The sequence below is a fragment of the Onthophagus taurus genome, chromosome 2 (assembly GCF_036711975.1).
Source record: "Onthophagus taurus isolate NC chromosome 2, IU_Otau_3.0, whole genome shotgun sequence".
In the NCBI taxonomy this organism is placed as follows: Eukaryota; Metazoa; Arthropoda; class Insecta; order Coleoptera; family Scarabaeidae; genus Onthophagus; species Onthophagus taurus.
In genome coordinates this window covers 2,717,941-2,735,037 of record NC_091967.1, presented here as the reverse complement: position 1 = coordinate 2,735,037, position 17,097 = coordinate 2,717,941, and the positions used below count along the sequence as shown (strand labels likewise).

The window sequence follows — 17,097 nt, the reverse complement described above, 5'->3', positions numbered from 1 at the left end:
AAAAAATTGAGTTTCAAAAATCAGAGATCTGAAGAGGAACAATATATTTATTTAATATGACATCACATTGTTTATTTAATCCACAGAGAGAACACAGTTTTGTCAGTAATTCTAAAACACCAACTTTTATCTTTAACATTACATGAAAATATAATGGAACAATAAGCTGATTTACAAATTCTTAAGTAGTGCTCCATCTTATGTCTTAAATATATACTTTTATGAACATTTTCTCATTTACAGATATAATTATTTAATTTTAAATATCGTCTTCTAAAGATTGATACTTTTTACTTGGAAAAATGCAGAATAAAAGTAGTTGGAAAAGAGATAACAAACTTCCTAATAAATTGGGAATCTGAAAAAAAAATTTTATTAATTAAGCAAGAAAGAAAATAAAGGTTATTTTAAGAATAATTACCTGTATAAATTGATCTTCCAATAAAACCCCATAAACATACCATTGAGTAGCCACAATAAAATTTGCAACAATCAATGGAAATGGTAAACTACTTGTATTTTTCATTTTAATGACATACATGGCAGAAGAAAGGGGTGATGCGAAAAATATTACTGTAACTACACAGCAAATAATACCCATATTTTGTTGTAAATCACTGTCATGTCTGTAGTAAGTAGAATAAGCCAAAATTAATAATAATACTGTACATGATATGTAAAATTGCCTCCATAAAATAACCTAAAAAAATTTTTAGACAACAACAAGATTTATCTTAAATAGATTTTTATCCTTAAAATATTACCTTTTTAATAGTATAATACCCATAAATAATTGTATATGAAAGAAATAATAAACACCCAATACTGTTAACAAAAATAACAGAAAAATTGTCAATTAAGAATCCATATCTTAACCATAAAGATGTTGAAAGATGACCACAAATGAACGAAACAGGAGATATATCTCCACTGCTTTTACGTTCGACGATTTTCTTACACACCAACCTAAAAAAAATCAATTTAACACAACATTAAAATAAATTAAATAACTTACACTCCAGATAAAAATTGTAAAATTGTAGAAACAGATACGGTTACAGACAAAACCGATTGTAAATTTTCTAAGTAAACCATCTTTCCTTTTCAATCGAACATCTCAAATTTTTATCTCTTAACAATTTGTTATCAACAATACCAATAAAATTATTCACTTACAAATACGCCAACGCAAAAGCTTTTTATTTACATTTTTGAATTAATGCCACGTCTCTTACCGTGAAACTATTCGCTTTTAGCAACGTAATTTAAATTCTTAACGTTTTTTTAATAGTATAGTTATCGCAAAAGGTTTAAAATAGTAAACTACGTTAAATTTTTTTCTTCCATATGATTGCAAAAAAGTTGTTTTGACGTTTCAAGTATTTGGAGGTTATGAAATAGTTACAAGAATTTAGGTTGGTAATATATTATTAATTTAAAAATTTGTATTTATATTAATATTAAAATAAAACCGGGAATTTCATATAACTCGTAATATATGAATGCACTGTCCTACATCAAATGCAACATAGCTCAATAGTACAGGTAGTTTTGCAAACGAACAGTTTTGCTTAGAAAAGGTGACATTCTTATGATAATTCTGAGTTTTCGTCTTAAGAGACGGATTAAACCCGAATGTTTCTGGTTCTAGGTCTAGTGTTAGTTCAATGAACATATACAACAATTTAACATTAAATACCAACTAAAACTGGAACAAACTTGTCATTTGAATCAGCTAGCCAACGAAAGGTGGCACTGCAACGTTAATAGCTATAATATGCAATGTTGGTAGCCTTCATAATTCAATAATATTTAAAAACTAACAAATAGCCATTTCTAGCTAGATTCGGCGTAGATATCCGAAACGTGACAGGTAGAGAATAAAAATACCAATAAAAGCAAAAGATATACGTTTAATTATTTCAAAAATAATTATGTTTACATGTTCATTAAAAAATAATTTCGACTAGAAATTTAACTTTATTAGAAATAATTTCCTTTTATTGACAACATCTGCAAGCACCCAGTCGTTTTTTAAATGCTTCCTTTGTAATTCCAGGTACAGTAACAATAACTGGACCCTTTTTAGGTTCTTTATGTGGGGCAACTTTTCCCGGTTTTTCTTTGTGTTGGTTTTCTCCTTTTACATCATGTGCTGGTTCACCTTTTATTTCATGTTTTTCTTCTTGTTTATCGCCATCTTTTTTTGGCGGCACCGCATTTAAATCTTCAATTCGAATAGTTCTACCGGTAAATTTCTTTTTGCCATCACCTTGTTGATATTTCCTCAACATTTCTAAAGCATCTGGATGAGGAGGTTGCAATTTCTCGCTTTTTAACACTGCGCAATGATCCAAATGCACGATATTCGGCATACAAAGTAAAACGATTTTCCGGTAAAACGGCGATTCACTCACTGGATTTCCATGAAAAGTTATATTCCGTAATTTTTTTAATTTATACAATTTAATTAGCTCGTAATCGTTTGAAAGTTCATTCCCGTGAAAATACAAAACAGCCAAGTTTTTAAAACTCGTTATGATATCGTCGATTTTGTTGATTCGATTAAACGAGAAATCAATGTATGTTAAAAGATCTGGTCTATCAATAATATTTGCAAGAAACACATCCAAACCAGCCAAGTTTGATAATTTATTGTTATTTAACCATATTCCTTTCGTTAAGAATTTTCGACTTTCGTGATGTCTTTCGGGTGGTTCCCCAAGTCTTGTTGATCGAGCTTGTTCAATACCGATAGGTGTTAAATCCGTTAAAGCATGAAAAGAAAAATCAACTGGTTTATTCGTTTCGGTTAAAGTTGTTTCGTTTATATGAAAATCTACAACTGGTTTTCGAACGGAACGATCGCGAGCTTTTGGATCACCACAAGGCATTATTAATATTACTTTATTTACGTTGAAATCAAGAATTTAACACTTCTTTTATGAAGAAATGTTTTAAGAAAATAAGTTTCTTTTTGACGTTTAAAAAATGTGACATTTGTACTAGCTCCATCTATGTGCTTAACAATTAAATTTATAACACGTTTTGATTATTTTTAGAATTATATCTATGTATGTACGTAGATAAAATTAGATATCTCTTTTAATCTAAAATATTTTAACCCATTTTAATTAATTTGTATATGGAAGTTTTCCACTTACAATTATTTATACAACGGTAGTTTAGTTTCTATCTATTAGATGGCGGGCTTAACACTAATTATTTTATTTATTTACAAAAAATCTATTTTATTGTTAACTTTTATTAAAACAAGCAACAAAAAAACCGACAGAGTCTACATCTACACTTAAATGATCAAATCGTTGCACGTAACTCAAATGCTTATCGCTTAAATCAGTTCCTTTCCATCCTTTTGACCCCAATTTCAATTCGGACGGGGGTTCAATAAGCTTCAAATTCTTGAATTTCTTCAGAGCCCAAGCAACTACACCTTCATTTTCACCCAAAGTGATCGTACAAGTACTATAAACGAGTGTTCCGTGGGGTTTTAACAATGCAACCGCCTAAAAATTAAGACAAAATTATTTTGGGATTTTATGTCAAACTTTTATTTTACATTTTCAAATAGTTTTCTTTGCAAAGGAACAAAACTGCGAATAATTTTTTCTGTAGAATCGTTTAAAAATTGAGGTCGTTTCCCCAAAGCGCTGCAAGGAGCGTCTAATAAGATTCTGTCGAAACTTTCCATTAAAAAAGGAGGTCCATTTAAAACATTATTTGAAGAATGCATGTTGTTTTCGATTTTTAATAAGATTTTTGTTGAATCGGCACGAAATGCTTTAAAATTCGCTTTAAATTCATCACGAATTCGTTCGAGTTTATTAATTTTCGGTTGAATCTTATCCAAAGCAACTAAAATTCCCTAAAATTCCAATTTTAATTAAAGAATATCCAACTAAAAAAATTACTTTATTTTCCATTAAAGCTGCTATATGTGTTGTTTTATGCCCGGGAGCTGCACACATATCTAAAATAACCTCGTTTGGTTTAGGCGCAAGTAAATAAACGCAAATTATCGATGGCAAATTTTGTAAAATACATGAACCGGTTGGTAAATTGTTTATATTTAAAGTTGGACAACCTGAAATAGTAGCCAACATTTCAATTGCAATTCCCCTAAAATACATTTTTGTAAGTCTTTTCATTTAATTATTTAAGTTAATTTAATTTACTTTAAAGAATTATTATCACAAAATAACTCCTTTCGTGTCATTTTAACAACACCATTTCCAACAAACACTTTTCGACCTAAATTAAAAATATCACAAAATCCTTTTTTACACTTTTTATTAACATCCACGTAAACACTAACTTTATCGTTTAATTGCGCCCCTTTTTGCATTCCAATTACCCCAGGAGCGAAAATATGGGCCCCTCTTAAAACTGAAGCACCACAATGAACATCGATAATAACTTCTTGTTTTTCTTTATTTAAATCTAAGCGTTCTATGGGGATATTATGAATAATTATTACTTCTTTTAAAATTGGATGAATTTCTACTTTGATATTCTAAAAATTATATTAATTAAAATTTCAAATTTGTTGTTTTCGCCATCTATGAATTTTCATTGAAATTAAATTAGATTAATATTTCTTTGTTTATACTTACATTATCATTCAAATATGCTTTAATTAAATTTAAAACATCCTCAACGTCGTTAGTAAGCGTATTAACCCTTAAAGAAGTAATATTCGGTGTTGAACACAACCATTTCAACAAACCCTCCAACTCATCAGAATTTGAATCAACCTCCTAAAATCGAAAGGAAAATTAAGTGCAACCAACTGAACCGAATAGGAATTCCCCAAGTTTTTACTTGACAAGCGTCATCGCAGTGCGTTTTCGTTAGTATTTCAGTGTTAAAGTCGCTTTTAAAGGGGGTATTTGGATATTCCATCTTGTAATAAACTAGTGTGGACAACAAATTTAAATCGGTTTTTGTTGAAAAGCGAGAAATATTAGCAATTTTTAGTGACGCGGTACGGTAAGTTTAACACCAAAAATTACTGTTAACCAACTAAAATCGGGTCACGTGGTACAGATTCGACCAATCGCAAGTGTTCGTCGCCGAGACGTGGCGTTTCATTTCATTCGACCGCCATTTTGACATTAGACGAGCTTTTCGCGAGAACCTGTAGTGAATGGTTTTGGGTGTTTTTAAGGTGTATCCGTGTTTTTGTATAAAGAAGTAAGTTATTAGATTAAAAATTTAACTAATAATAGATGGTTTCAATAACGTTTGGGTCTTTTAGTCGTATTTTTTTTTGGGGCGGTTTAACATCAATAAATGCGTTGTAACTTGTGACAACTCGTCAAGTTGGTTTTAAGGGGCTTTGTTTTTTCCACGTTTAGAACGTATTGGGAACGATTTTTAATGATTATTTTTATTTTAGGTTAAATTAAACGGCACAGTCATGGGGAATATGTTCGCTAACCTTTTTAAGGGTCTCTTTGGCAAAAAGGAGATGCGAATATTAATGGTAGGTTTAGATGCGGCCGGTAAAACCACAATTTTATACAAACTTAAATTAGGAGAAATCGTTACAACAATTCCAACCATCGGTATGTAACAAATATAGGTTATTTATTGACAAAAATATGATGAAATTTTTTTTTATATTAGGATTCAACGTTGAAACTGTAGAATATAAAAACATTAGCTTCACCGTGTGGGATGTTGGTGGTCAAGACAAAATCAGACCTTTGTGGAGACATTATTTTCAAAATACACAGGTAAATATTGCAATTAATTTAGTTGCCAAAATTGTGTTATTTCATCCAATTTGAACATATTCTAACTATATTGGTATTAATAAAATGATTCAAAGATAACCTCAAAACAATGTGGGTAATTTTATATAAGATGTTATAATAATATTCTTGATATGAGTAACTTCCTATTGTGATATAGATAATTAAAATATATGCCACATTGAAATCCAATGATGACATCATCTTTTAATTATGTCGATCTAATCACAACCACTTATATTAAGCTATATTTTTTATGGTATTGTCCCTTTTAGATTTTTGGTTGTAAGTTTTATTTTTATCCATGTTTTAATTCTTGCTTTTAAAATTCAATTTCACAATTTTTAATGATTGTTGATACATGGACAACCATGGTTGAATACTTTCTGTTTATCTTGTGCTCCTACATGAAGCACTTGGGGGGTCATTACAAGAATTAAAAATTGTTAATCATTCATTGAAATGGAAGTCTTTTGCCTTACTATGTTTAAAAAATGTGCCTATGATACTATATTTTGAGAAAAGTCTTACAAATAGTCTACATTTTCAAAATACAGAAAAAAATCAGTTTGTATAATAGAAATTATTCCACTTTTTACTTTTGTTTGTTAATCCCAATGGAAATTCAGCTTAAACATTTAGGTTCAGTCTACAGACTTGATGGTTTTAGTTGTTTTGGAATATTTACTTAGAAAATTGAGGGGGAGCAGATTGTTATATTAGAGGATCTTTCAAACAATACTACAAATGGGGTATTTACAAGATAGAGCTAAACATTGCATCAATTCAGTTTCAGAGTGGTGGTTGGAAGTCATTTGAGGTAATGAGTTTGCTTGAGGTGCTCCATCATTTGGCCTTCTCAATTGCTGGTATTTAGGTTGGTTGTAAATCACATTGAATTGTTTGGAACATGTTTGGTCATAAAAATTCCACATTCTCTTTATTTGTACCTTTCTGTTAAATCAGCTGATGCTATTACAGCAGTTAAATACTTCTCAGATATTTGCTCCTAGAGTGTATAGTTGACGCAGTGTTGAGCTCTTCTTTTAGTGATAGTTGATATTGTAATCATGTTTCCTTGTCTTTTAGTCTCTCCAAGTATATCTTAGGGATGCCAACCAGATTGAGTCAGAATCATATTTAATTTGTTTGATGCACCTCTTTTTTCTGGTATGAATGTGTTTTCTAGGGTATTAGTTTGATGCAACAATTATTCCTCTAGAGATGGCAAAGTTGACTATGCTTACACCATTGTTATTACATTTGGTATGTAGGTCATTTTTCTATTTTAGCATTGAGATTCCTTATTGGCGTGTTGTAGAGTGTGACAGAAATTTTTCTTATTGTCTCATCCTCCGCGTTGGTTTCTGAGTGATGATTTGAAAATAATTGTTTTAAGTCCAATCCTATACTACATCGTTTCGTCCTGGATCTCCTTAAGTGTTCCAGCCCTATTAAGAACTGAGGCAGTTATACAAAGCAAACATTACTATGTGCTGAAACGAATTGGGGCAAATAATAAGCGATCAAGAAGAAATTAAACACGTCTGTTAAACACGAAACAAGACTTGGAATTGGAATAGAGACATTTAATTGAATAGATTCCTGCCAAATTCAATTAGACTAACAAAAGCACCAATGACCAATTCATTGGAGGCTTGTGTATGACTTGAACAGTAGAAGGCAGGGCTGGAGGATGGAATTACTTGAATGATAAATAACCAAATGCCAAGAAAAAGATGGATGCTGTGGAGGCAGATGTAAAAACATGGCTGGGGGTACGAAGTTGGCAAAAATCCAAGATGATAGCAAATGTATGAAACGAATTGTTACCAAAAGAAGAAGATGTTTAGTCCTGACCTCCCTCAAATCCTGACCCTGCTTCCTATTTGGGTTGGTTACCGCTTTCAGGCTGCCAAAGTGCACCAACTAAGCATAATATCAACCTTAATTTTCGCTAATGGTATCAGATTCTTCTGCAATCATATAAAAAACTATTCTCTTCACTTTCGTATCTCCAAATATACTTCATTATAATTAAATATTAGATAGGATTAAAAAATTTGTTTCTAACCATTAGTTATAATTAGAATTTATTTAATCTAACACTAAAATCTTTACAATTACAAAGTGAACCTTAATAACTTTATTGCTATAATAAATGTAATTAGATTTTATTGCGATAAGATAAAGATTTTATCTAAGTAGAGGTACTTAAGTTTTTTTTTAGAAAAGGATGAAATAAAAAACGATGATTTGTCACCAAAAAATTCAAAATAACCTCGATACAATGTAATCAGTTTTCCGTATTAATCACGTAAACAATGAGTCATGATATGAAACATTTTTCAAGGAACTTTATGAATAATTAATTATTTTAATTTTTGTTTAGGGCCTAATATTTGTAGTAGACAGCAATGATAGGGAGCGTATTGGTGAAGCAAAAGATGAATTAATGCGAATGTTGGCAGAAGATGAGCTCAGGGATGCGGTGCTTTTGATTTTCGCGAATAAACAAGATTTGCCGAATGCGATGAACGCAGCGGAAATCACAGATAAGCTCGGTTTACATTCGTTGAGAAACCGAAACTGGTATATTCAGGCTACCTGCGCGACAAGTGGAGATGGGCTTTATGAAGGTCTCGATTGGTTATCCAATCAGCTAAAGAACGCCAACCGTTAAAAGTGCAGTGTTTTAAAAGAAAATTTAAAAATAACTACTACAACCAACAAAAGCAACAACAAAAAAATGCGATTATTTACTATTAATATTATAATTATTATGATTTTCGTCGTATAAAAAGGATTTAATAAAAAAATATGAAAAGGAATGCAAAAAAAACTGGATGCTGGAAAAATATAGAAAAATAAGGATGTTAGGTGAACTCTTGTTTCTTGTCAGTGTGTTTAATTATTAATATTATTATTATTATCCGTCGAGATTTCTTCTGTTTTTTTTTCTTGTCGTGTCTGAAAATACGAAAAAGTGTTTTTTTAGTTTAATTGCTGAATGAGAAAAAAAAAGTTTGATTACAAAAAAAAAAATAATAAAGTATATTGGACAATTTTTATTTATTCCGCTTTTCTTCATTTAAATTTAAATAAATAAAAATAGTAAATTAAAAAGAAATCGTATGGGAAGTTTATTTTTTAACGGTTGTCATGTCAAAAAAAAATTATTTAATAAAAAATAAATAAATTATAAAACATACATAATATAAAAAATAGTTTATAATAGAATTTTTTTATCGCTCGCAAAACGTTTTTTAGGTTTAAACTTAACTTAATTCCGTCTCAATATGATTTTTTTTCTTTTTTTTTATGAAAAAACTGTTCGCTAAAAGGAAAACATTGATCCATAAAAATTAAGAAACCGTGACAAATTGGCTTTTTCTTCGGAGTCTGTTAAACGAAATTTGAAAAAAAAAAAACATTCCTCATTGTCAACTTGTATTATCAAAAATAAATTTATCCTATTAAATTAAATCTCTATTATTATTTACAATTCTGAGTAATAATCTTTTAAGCCACATTGATATTTTTAACAAATCGTTATACGCCATCTATTCGATTCAAAAGGTATTTCTAGTTGCTTTAATAAGCCAATAGATGGCACCCAAATCATTTATTTTCAAATTGATACATCAATATTTTATTTTAGATTTTAAATATTTATGATTAGCAGTAATACTAGATACATTCGGGTTTAGCCGTGCTTATCTTAAGACGGCTAATGTTTCTAGGTTTAGTGTTAGTTCTAATTTTATTTACTATTCAGCGCTACTTTGTTGTCTAGTGTACTAGTTTTACTTGTATTTCAGCGTCAGGTTATTGTATATTTTCAATTGAAGTAAAACTAGAACTAACACTTTCCATGGATTGATCTAGACTGCACACTCTATCATCTCATAACCCCCATGATATCTTCCTCTGTTCTTAAATTTTTCCAGCTTGTTCCATTGTTTTGATATTCCATGTACAGGTGGTTCAAATTCGATGTCCGAATAGGCTAACTCGGAAACTATAAGAGTTAGAAAAAAAGTAGCTTACATGTCATGATCTCGTTTTTCGAGAAACTGCTAATGCCGAAAACCTCATAGCGCTATCGTCTTTTGTTTTTCCGCTAGAGGCTAAAATTGAAAATATCGTAAAACCAGCAAGCGCAATTATCTTGGTTATTATTATAGCTGGAGTATTATAACTAAGACATTATATGGACACTTTTTTACAGAGAATTTGATGACGTAGTCAAAAAAATTTTTTTGGTTTTAGATTTTGAGATATCACAATGTTCGTTTTTTTAAATGGAAACAACCACTGATTATTCGCTTATTAAATTCGTTATTTTTTTCTGATTACAAAAATATAGGGTTCGAAAGGTCTATTTCTTATTGTTTTAGAATAAAGCTAAAAATTTACTTTTCTTTTAGTGTCTTCCAAAAAATTAAATTTACAGTTTCCTGTAAATTACGGTACTATAATTAAAAATGAAAAAAAAAACATATTTCTGATATTTGAAACAAATATATTTGTTGAACTATTTAATTTATATATGTAATTATGCAAAAGTTGAAATAGATTGCATTATTTCACATTTTTTATTAATATTTAATATTATTCTTAAATGGCTTAATAAATTATTGATAGATGGCGCCATATGTTTTTTTTTTTAAATTCAAATAAACAGCAACATTTGTATTCAAAAATTTTCTGAAGTGTCACTTTAAAAATCCTGTTTTTTAAGATGGATTACGAAAATTACGAAAAGTTTAACATATTAGAATGTTACATATTAGAAAATAAAGTAAATTTTATATAAATTTTTAGTAGAATAATTTTTAGTTATAATACCGTAATTTACAGGAAACTGTAAATTTAATTTCGTCGACGACACTAGATGGAAATTTTATAAAAAAAGTGTATTTTTAGCTTTATTCTAAAACAATCAGAAATAGACCTATCTAACCCCATATTTTTGTAATCAGAAAAAAATAAAGAATTTAATAAACGAATAATCAGTGGTTGTTTCCATTTAAAAAAATGAAAATTGTCATGATATCTCAAAATCTAAAACCGAAAAAATTTTTTTGTCTACATCATCAAATTCTCTGTAAAAAAGTGTCCATATAATGTCTTAGTTATAATACTCCACCTAGAATAATAACGAAGATAATTGCACTTGCTGGTTTTACGATATTTTCAATTTTGGCCTCTAGGGGAAAAACAAAAGACGATAGCGCTATGAGGTTTTCGGCATTAGCAGTTTCTCGAAAAACGAGATCATGACATGGAAGCTACTTTTTTTCTAACTCTTATAGTTTCCGAGTTAGCCTATTCGGACATCGAATTTGAACCATCCTGTACATATTCTGTTAGTTTATTTTGTTTTTGGATTAAGATTATTAAAATGTACATATCCATGATTAATTCGATTCAAAATTAATTATTTAAATCGTAGTCGGTTATCTTTAAAGAAACGTCAGTTTAAAAATCACTTGTCACAATACCAAATACACATACATCTAAATTTTGTGCGCAATGGTATAAGAGGTAAGAAAATTTTAAAATTTACATCAGTGGCGTTATCTGTTCGAGACGGTGTGAAGATGGAGTTAGAGCATTAACGTAAAATGTACGAAGACGGCAAAATTAATTTGTTATAAATCAGCTTTTAATAATATTTTTAAAATCGTAGTTGGTTGGTTTTGAAAATGACAGTTTAAAATCACTTGTCATATGCATATAAATAAAACTAAATTTTAAGTGAAAAAAACGATTTGCAAAAAAAAGTAACTAATATGTGTATCTTTTCGAAAAAGTGTCCCACGAAAGAAGTCGATATACGTCAACCCCAATTCGACGAAACAACATATTGGGGCAGAGTTAAGGAATATTTTTTTTTGAATAATCCTCTGTTCGCTTTCGCATCGCACAATTTTTTGGAATGTTGTAAAGAAATTGTTGATTTATATCTGTAAGTTAATCAATAAGAAACGGTCAAAGTAAAACTAAAACTTCTTTTGTCAGAATAAAAAAGTTGGAACCACCATGTCCGACGAAAGTGGAACTGTGGAATGCAAAGTTTTTGGTGGATGCGTGTTATCATCCGGACACAGGGGAATTGGTTGAATATCCGGCACGTAGGGCAACTAGAATTATATTTAATTCGCTTTTAGTGGGTGGTATGTTGGCTTATTATAAAAATATGATCGCCATTGGGGCTTTACAAACCGTTAATCAAGGATTTAATGCTTTCGTTATTTCTTGTAATCGAACGAGAAAACAAGAAATATCGGATGAGTAAGTTTTCAAAATTTAAATTTATAGTAATTTGACACAAGTTATTTTCAAATCTAACCGCACTTTTTTTAATGTTTTCTTTTAGGTCACTTTATAAAGCTTGTGGAGCAGCAACAATCGTAGCTGTAGCAGCAGCAATCGGTTTAGGAACTGTTTGCAAAGTAAAACAAAAAGAATTTCTTATTTTATGACCTACTTTGTCCCACATAAAATACAACATGTCGTTATAGCTCAATAAAAATATACAATAATTTAGACGCATGGCTAAACCCGAAACTTTCTAGTTTTAGGTTTAGTGTTAGTTCTAGTTTTGCACTATCACTAGAACTAAAGCTAGAACTAGAATAATTCAGGTTTAGCCATGCGTCTCTTAAGACGGCCGAAAACTCAGAGTTGTCATAAGGACGTCATCTTTTTCCAAGCAAAATTTTTCCTTTGCAAAACTACCCGATGCCTGTACCATTAAGCTATGTTGCATTTTATGTGAGAAGTGCTCAGTAGTTTTGTAACTCTGGTTACTGTATTCATATATTGCGAGTTATATGAAATTCCCGATATTATAGTTCAATTTGACGACAAATTCTTTTTTAATTCAGAAAATGTATGATAAACTTTACTGGAGAAGTGTACCGTTTGTAGCGGTAGCATTAGCAGATTGTGTAAGGGTACCACTTTTAAGAAGTTGCGACTTAAATGGAGGTGTACCATTGGTTGATACACGCGGAATACCAATGGGGTGGTCAACAAGCGCTGCTCGTAAAGCAGTTGGCGATGATATTTTATGTAGAATTATGATGGCAGCACCGCCTTTACGTAAACTAAATTACCCAAATCTAACCCTATAACCTTCAATAATTTTTTTTAGTCCTTACTCCTCTATTATGTAACCATTTAGAACGTACAGGAACGTTTTGTCGTTATCCTTGGTTAAATTTTCCGGCTCATCTTCTCATGGTTGCTTTTTGCATAACGTTTCTGACGCCACTGATGAAAGGTCTCTTTGAAAATCGAGGTGTGATGTGGGTCGCCGACGTTGAAGATGATGCCTATTGCGCTATGAAATTTCATCCATCTAGGCTTGAATATGAAAGAGATTTACCTATGGACCAACAATAATGTGAGAAAAAATTTGGTTTGCTTTTCGCACCACTTTTTTTAAAAGGAAAACGACAAGTGATGTTTAAACCATTATACCTTTATTAATACAAGTTTTTGACCTCTAAAAGTAAACAATAAAAATATCATAAAAATCCATTATAGTTTATTTTAATTACAAGAATAAAAAGTAATTGTTTTAAAATAGGTTAATTTTAATTTTAGTTAGTTTCCTGTACAATTTGTACAAATTAAAATTTATTATTTTTCAAATAGATGGCGCTACAAATGATAAGTTTAAAATTTCTTACCTTAGCTTCGCGCATGCGTATTAATACGGTAACGGCCACAATACAAACAAGAAACAGGTAGACTTCAGTTGAATTCCAACTGCGTTGTCGGAAACATCGGTTATCTTTTAACCTAAGAACGGTCGCGTTCGCATTTTAAAAACGATGCAATGCGAACGCGAAAAGTTTTCAACAACTTAAAATTAATATAAAATTTAAGAAAAAAATGCTGGTGATATTTCGGCGGTCGTATAAACGGGTGTTTTTAAGTTTTAAACGAGTTTCGTGTCGAAACAACTAAAAAGCCACAGGTGTGTGTGTATGTAAGAAGTGTTTCCGTTGGGAGACAATCACTTTTCTGTTATAATTTTAGTTTTTGCTTTGAAAATGTGATTAAGTTGGTTTTGATACGATTTTTTTGTAGGGTTATTATTAAATAACTATGTGTAAAAGATTTTTGGTGAAATCGCGTTCGAAAATGGAGGAAAAGGAACGAAATCTTGTCATAGGGATTCTTGTGGTTTCCGTGGTCGTCATGGCGACCTGTTCAGCAGGTAAACAGACTACTTTGATACTTTTTCATTACTTCAATGATACCAACATATTTTTTTTTAATAATGAACTCATTGTTTTAACAAAGTTCTTTTTCATAAAGCCTTTTGGGTCACTTTAAGTTTATCTAAATCGTTAATTTAGATAAGTTTCGAGAAATTTTGTTCTATTAAAGAAAAGGTTTATAACCTTTTAGACCTCTTCAAAAGTTTTTAAAACTTAAAAGAAATTTTAATATAAATAAAAGTGCGTAAACGGATTTTAAAAATACACTTTTAATTTTTATGTTGAAAGCAACAGGTTTTTTAAAATTTTAATTGACTTTTCCACTGTAAATAATTCGTTACGGAAGTGGTTTTAATAGAAATATTTTTCAAATAACTTTTATGAGTTATATCGCATATATGTGTGTTGAATAACAAGTTTAATTGTATGAATCACAATAATCTTATCTTTTAATTGTAAATATTTGTAATAATATTATTAGAAATAGATAAAAGAAAAGAATGAGCTTATGTCAATTGTGAAATTAGCGCCATCTATTGACATTTTTTTGCATAGTGACACCTGTCACTTTTTATTTACGAAAAATATGTAACTTTGTATTCGTTTTTTTGAAGTATACAGGTAATATTTTACGTTTAGTCTTAAGAGAATCATTTTGCTTAGCTGGAGCGCATAGATTGCAACGTAATGGACAAAAATTAATGTTTTCTCCTTACATTCCTTATTTAGGTGTTTGTTAATGTGGAAATAACGTGCGTAAGGTTCTTGTTCTTGATATCCCTAAAGATAGATGTAGTTTTAAGACTTGTGTCATATCTGGCACAATTCGTAGTAATAAGAGTGAGTAATTAAAAAAAAATAAAGTAATAGTGAGTGTAATTCCAGACGAGTACGATCTTACTCACCACCTTGGTAGACGCAAAAGGTAAGAACCTTCCATAAGATGTAACAAAATTCAAAAATGATTCAAATTGATCAATCTTACCAATTTTTTAAATATCTTTCATCAAAGAAACAAATTTGGATGCAACCCAAAAGAGACCTGAAACCTGCATTACAAGTCCTTTATTTTTGAGAAAAATGCAATGTCAATGTTTGTCTCAATAAGGACAAAAATTGTTTTTATAGTTTTAATAAACATTTTTCAATAAATGCCTCCATATTTCAATGCCTTCTCTCCCGGTCTTGCTGTCTTATTACAGCAACTACCACTCGAACAGGAGTAGCGTGTATTATAGGAGTTTGAACAAAGAAACCATTGTCCGTGAGAATTCGTAATAAGTTTTGCTCCTACTGTGAGATATATTTAAAAAAAGGGCAAGAGAAGAAATTCCCGTGCACAAATGTTGAATAAGTTGTTAAATATGATTTTGGAGGGTTACCAAAAAGTATCGATTAAAATATACAACACAGATGGTGGTAGTAACTTGTACAGAAAATTACAAGATCTAGAACAGTGTGAGCATCAAATATTAATCAAGAAAAATGAATGCAAAAGTAATTTTTGCAAAATATTACTAGAATGGTAGTAGGAGTTGCAACTTCTGCATCCCTGTATAGCAGACAAGAACTGCTATTTATGTTTTATTACGTTACCCTTTATCCATCCGTCTAGTTTCTCTGGACTAGTTTCCTTGTGACATGTTAGTTATGAAGTTCTTAGTTTTACCATTCTTACACTTATGATTTCCAACTTATCTCTAGCATGTGTAAAGAGGTAGTTAATTTGGTGAGGAGTGCCACCAACAGATGGTCTTTAAATCGTTTAGATTGAGGTATTAACCCACAATGTTCCATAATCTTATCTTAACATAAAAATCTTTCAAAACAACACGTGATTAAAATCGATAATGTTTTTAATTAATTACCTTTAAAAAAAGCCGTACATCTTGCATTTTAAAGTTAAACCCCGGTTTTAATCCAATCAACTTAAAATAATCTCAAATTGTTTGTGGCCCTCCCCGCACCTCTATCCCGTTCTCGTTACCCCTAAAATCAATTTAATTAAACCCCTCGGTAAAATAACGTTTTAGATTTGAATGCGAACCGTTGTTCCAACCACTATTTAGTGTATCAATTTGTTAATGAATTTTAGTTTCCCGAAGTTATCTCCAATTAATATCCATCGATCCGACTGGGAATTAAAAGAGCAATTAAAAATCGCATAATTTATCTATTTAAGAAATAGATAAATAGGATTTTTGGGCTGAGAAAGTGAGATAGAACGATTAAGATGGTTTTCCAACGTTGCGGCCGATTGCTAGAAGAGAGCTGCGACACATAACCTCACCACATTCCACCGCGCCGCCAACCCGATCTGATCCTCGACGTCGTCGTTGCGTTTTCTTTGTTGGTCTTGCAAGAACCGCGCCTCTTACGTCACCGCAAAGAAAAAGAGGGGTCTCTCGGAACCGAACGGCCTCTTGAGAAATTATATGCTCCGATAGAACATCCGGTATTACATTTTCTTTGTCATCATCAACTTAAAAAATCAATTAAAAACTGCAAATTTAATGCGGAAAAATTGATTTTTGCTTCGTGGTGAAAAAACGACGATTATAAGGTTAAAAATGTAAGATATCAAGACCCAACAATTTCAAGATCATTAAATAATAATAATAATAAGCATTTATTGTTTTTAATATTTACAATTTTTATCCCCTTAATACATTCTAATATATATTATTAGTATATTATTTTCACCCTCTACCCTCTTCCTCCATTTCCATACCCTCGGCTCCTCGGCCCAATCATCCCCTCATCCTTCCCTTTGTCTCCTTACCCCCACAACCATTCTCATCCATCGTTTCCCCTCTCCTCCCTCAACTCACTGCACCCATTCAACATATGTTCCAACGTTTCCCATTCCTCCCTGCATAGCCTACACCACCTCTCCTCATCGGCCATCCAGTATCTGTTAGCTCTCTCCTCATTTCCACAACGGAATCTAGCCACCAACTTCTTCCCTTCCTCATCTCCTTCCAATAACAAGTATCTAGGCAGCCCCTCTGTTATTATGTCCTTGTACCTTTCGTTATACCTCCACTTTTTTATTTGTGTCCTTCTTTCCTGTCTCT

The 17,097-nt window shown here is 30.9% G+C and overlaps 5 protein-coding genes across 11 annotated transcripts in view; 3 read left to right on the top strand and 2 right to left on the bottom strand.

Annotated features, from left to right (window-relative positions):
• Positions 1 to 29: 29 nt before the first annotated feature.
• Positions 30 to 1,381, bottom strand: LOC111419211 (sugar transporter SWEET1). 2 transcript variants are annotated; one of them, XM_023051991.2, is made up of 5 exons: positions 1,177 to 1,381; positions 1,016 to 1,116; positions 765 to 966; positions 422 to 700; positions 30 to 358 (listed from the first exon to the last, which is right to left on the bottom strand). In XM_023051991.2, exons 2-5 carry the CDS (start codon positions 1,093 to 1,095, stop codon positions 260 to 262), a joined length of 660 nt encoding a protein of 219 aa, XP_022907759.1. In that variant the 5' UTR covers positions 1,096 to 1,116; positions 1,177 to 1,381; the 3' UTR covers positions 30 to 259. The 2 variants fall into 2 exon arrangements, with proteins under 2 accessions (XP_022907759.1, XP_022907758.1); XM_023051990.2 differs by having other exon boundaries at positions 1,016 to 1,381.
• A 1,864-nt stretch (positions 1,382 to 3,245) lies between these two features.
• LOC111419201 (tRNA (cytosine(72)-C(5))-methyltransferase NSUN6) lies at positions 3,246 to 4,923 on the bottom strand. The gene is made up of 6 exons (XM_023051980.2): positions 4,843 to 4,923; positions 4,635 to 4,778; positions 4,197 to 4,534; positions 3,933 to 4,140; positions 3,581 to 3,886; positions 3,246 to 3,527 (listed from the first exon to the last, which is right to left on the bottom strand). The coding sequence occupies exons 1-6, from the start codon at positions 4,921 to 4,923 to the stop codon at positions 3,258 to 3,260; spliced, it is 1,347 nt and encodes a 448-aa protein (XP_022907748.2). The 3' UTR covers positions 3,246 to 3,257.
• Positions 4,922 to 9,263, top strand: LOC111419202 (ADP-ribosylation factor 1). 2 transcript variants are annotated; one of them, XM_071201628.1, is made up of 4 exons: positions 4,922 to 5,010; positions 5,420 to 5,588; positions 5,650 to 5,759; positions 8,170 to 9,263. In XM_071201628.1, exons 2-4 carry the CDS (start codon positions 5,441 to 5,443, stop codon positions 8,458 to 8,460), a joined length of 549 nt encoding a protein of 182 aa, XP_071057729.1. In that variant the 5' UTR covers positions 4,922 to 5,010; positions 5,420 to 5,440; the 3' UTR covers positions 8,461 to 9,263. The 2 variants fall into 2 exon arrangements, with proteins under 2 accessions (XP_071057729.1, XP_022907749.1); XM_023051981.2 differs by lacking the exon at positions 4,922 to 5,010 and adding an exon at positions 5,126 to 5,214.
• A 1,992-nt stretch (positions 9,264 to 11,255) lies between these two features.
• On the top strand, positions 11,256 to 13,331 carry LOC111419216 (sideroflexin-1-like). The gene is made up of 6 exons (XM_023051997.2): positions 11,256 to 11,409; positions 11,473 to 11,751; positions 11,805 to 12,077; positions 12,163 to 12,238; positions 12,674 to 12,890; positions 12,943 to 13,331. Exons 2-6 carry the CDS (start codon positions 11,576 to 11,578, stop codon positions 13,191 to 13,193), a joined length of 993 nt encoding a protein of 330 aa, XP_022907765.1. The 5' UTR covers positions 11,256 to 11,409; positions 11,473 to 11,575; the 3' UTR covers positions 13,194 to 13,331.
• Positions 13,332 to 13,554: 223 nt separating this feature from the next.
• Positions 13,555 to 17,097, top strand: part of LOC111419203 (sidekick cell adhesion molecule) — a 61,234-nt gene continuing 57,691 nt past the window's right edge. For 4 of the 5 annotated variants that reach the window (XM_023051985.2, XM_071193878.1, XM_023051984.2 and 1 more), the window contains exons 1-2: positions 13,555 to 13,773; positions 13,887 to 14,016. In XM_023051985.2, coding sequence (XP_022907753.1) covers positions 13,905 to 14,016 — 112 coding nt within the window. In that variant the 5' untranslated portion in view covers positions 13,555 to 13,773; positions 13,887 to 13,904. Of the gene's footprint in view, positions 13,782 to 13,886; positions 14,017 to 17,097 lie in introns of all 5 variants that reach the window. The other variant, XM_071193877.1, reaches the window with a different exon arrangement.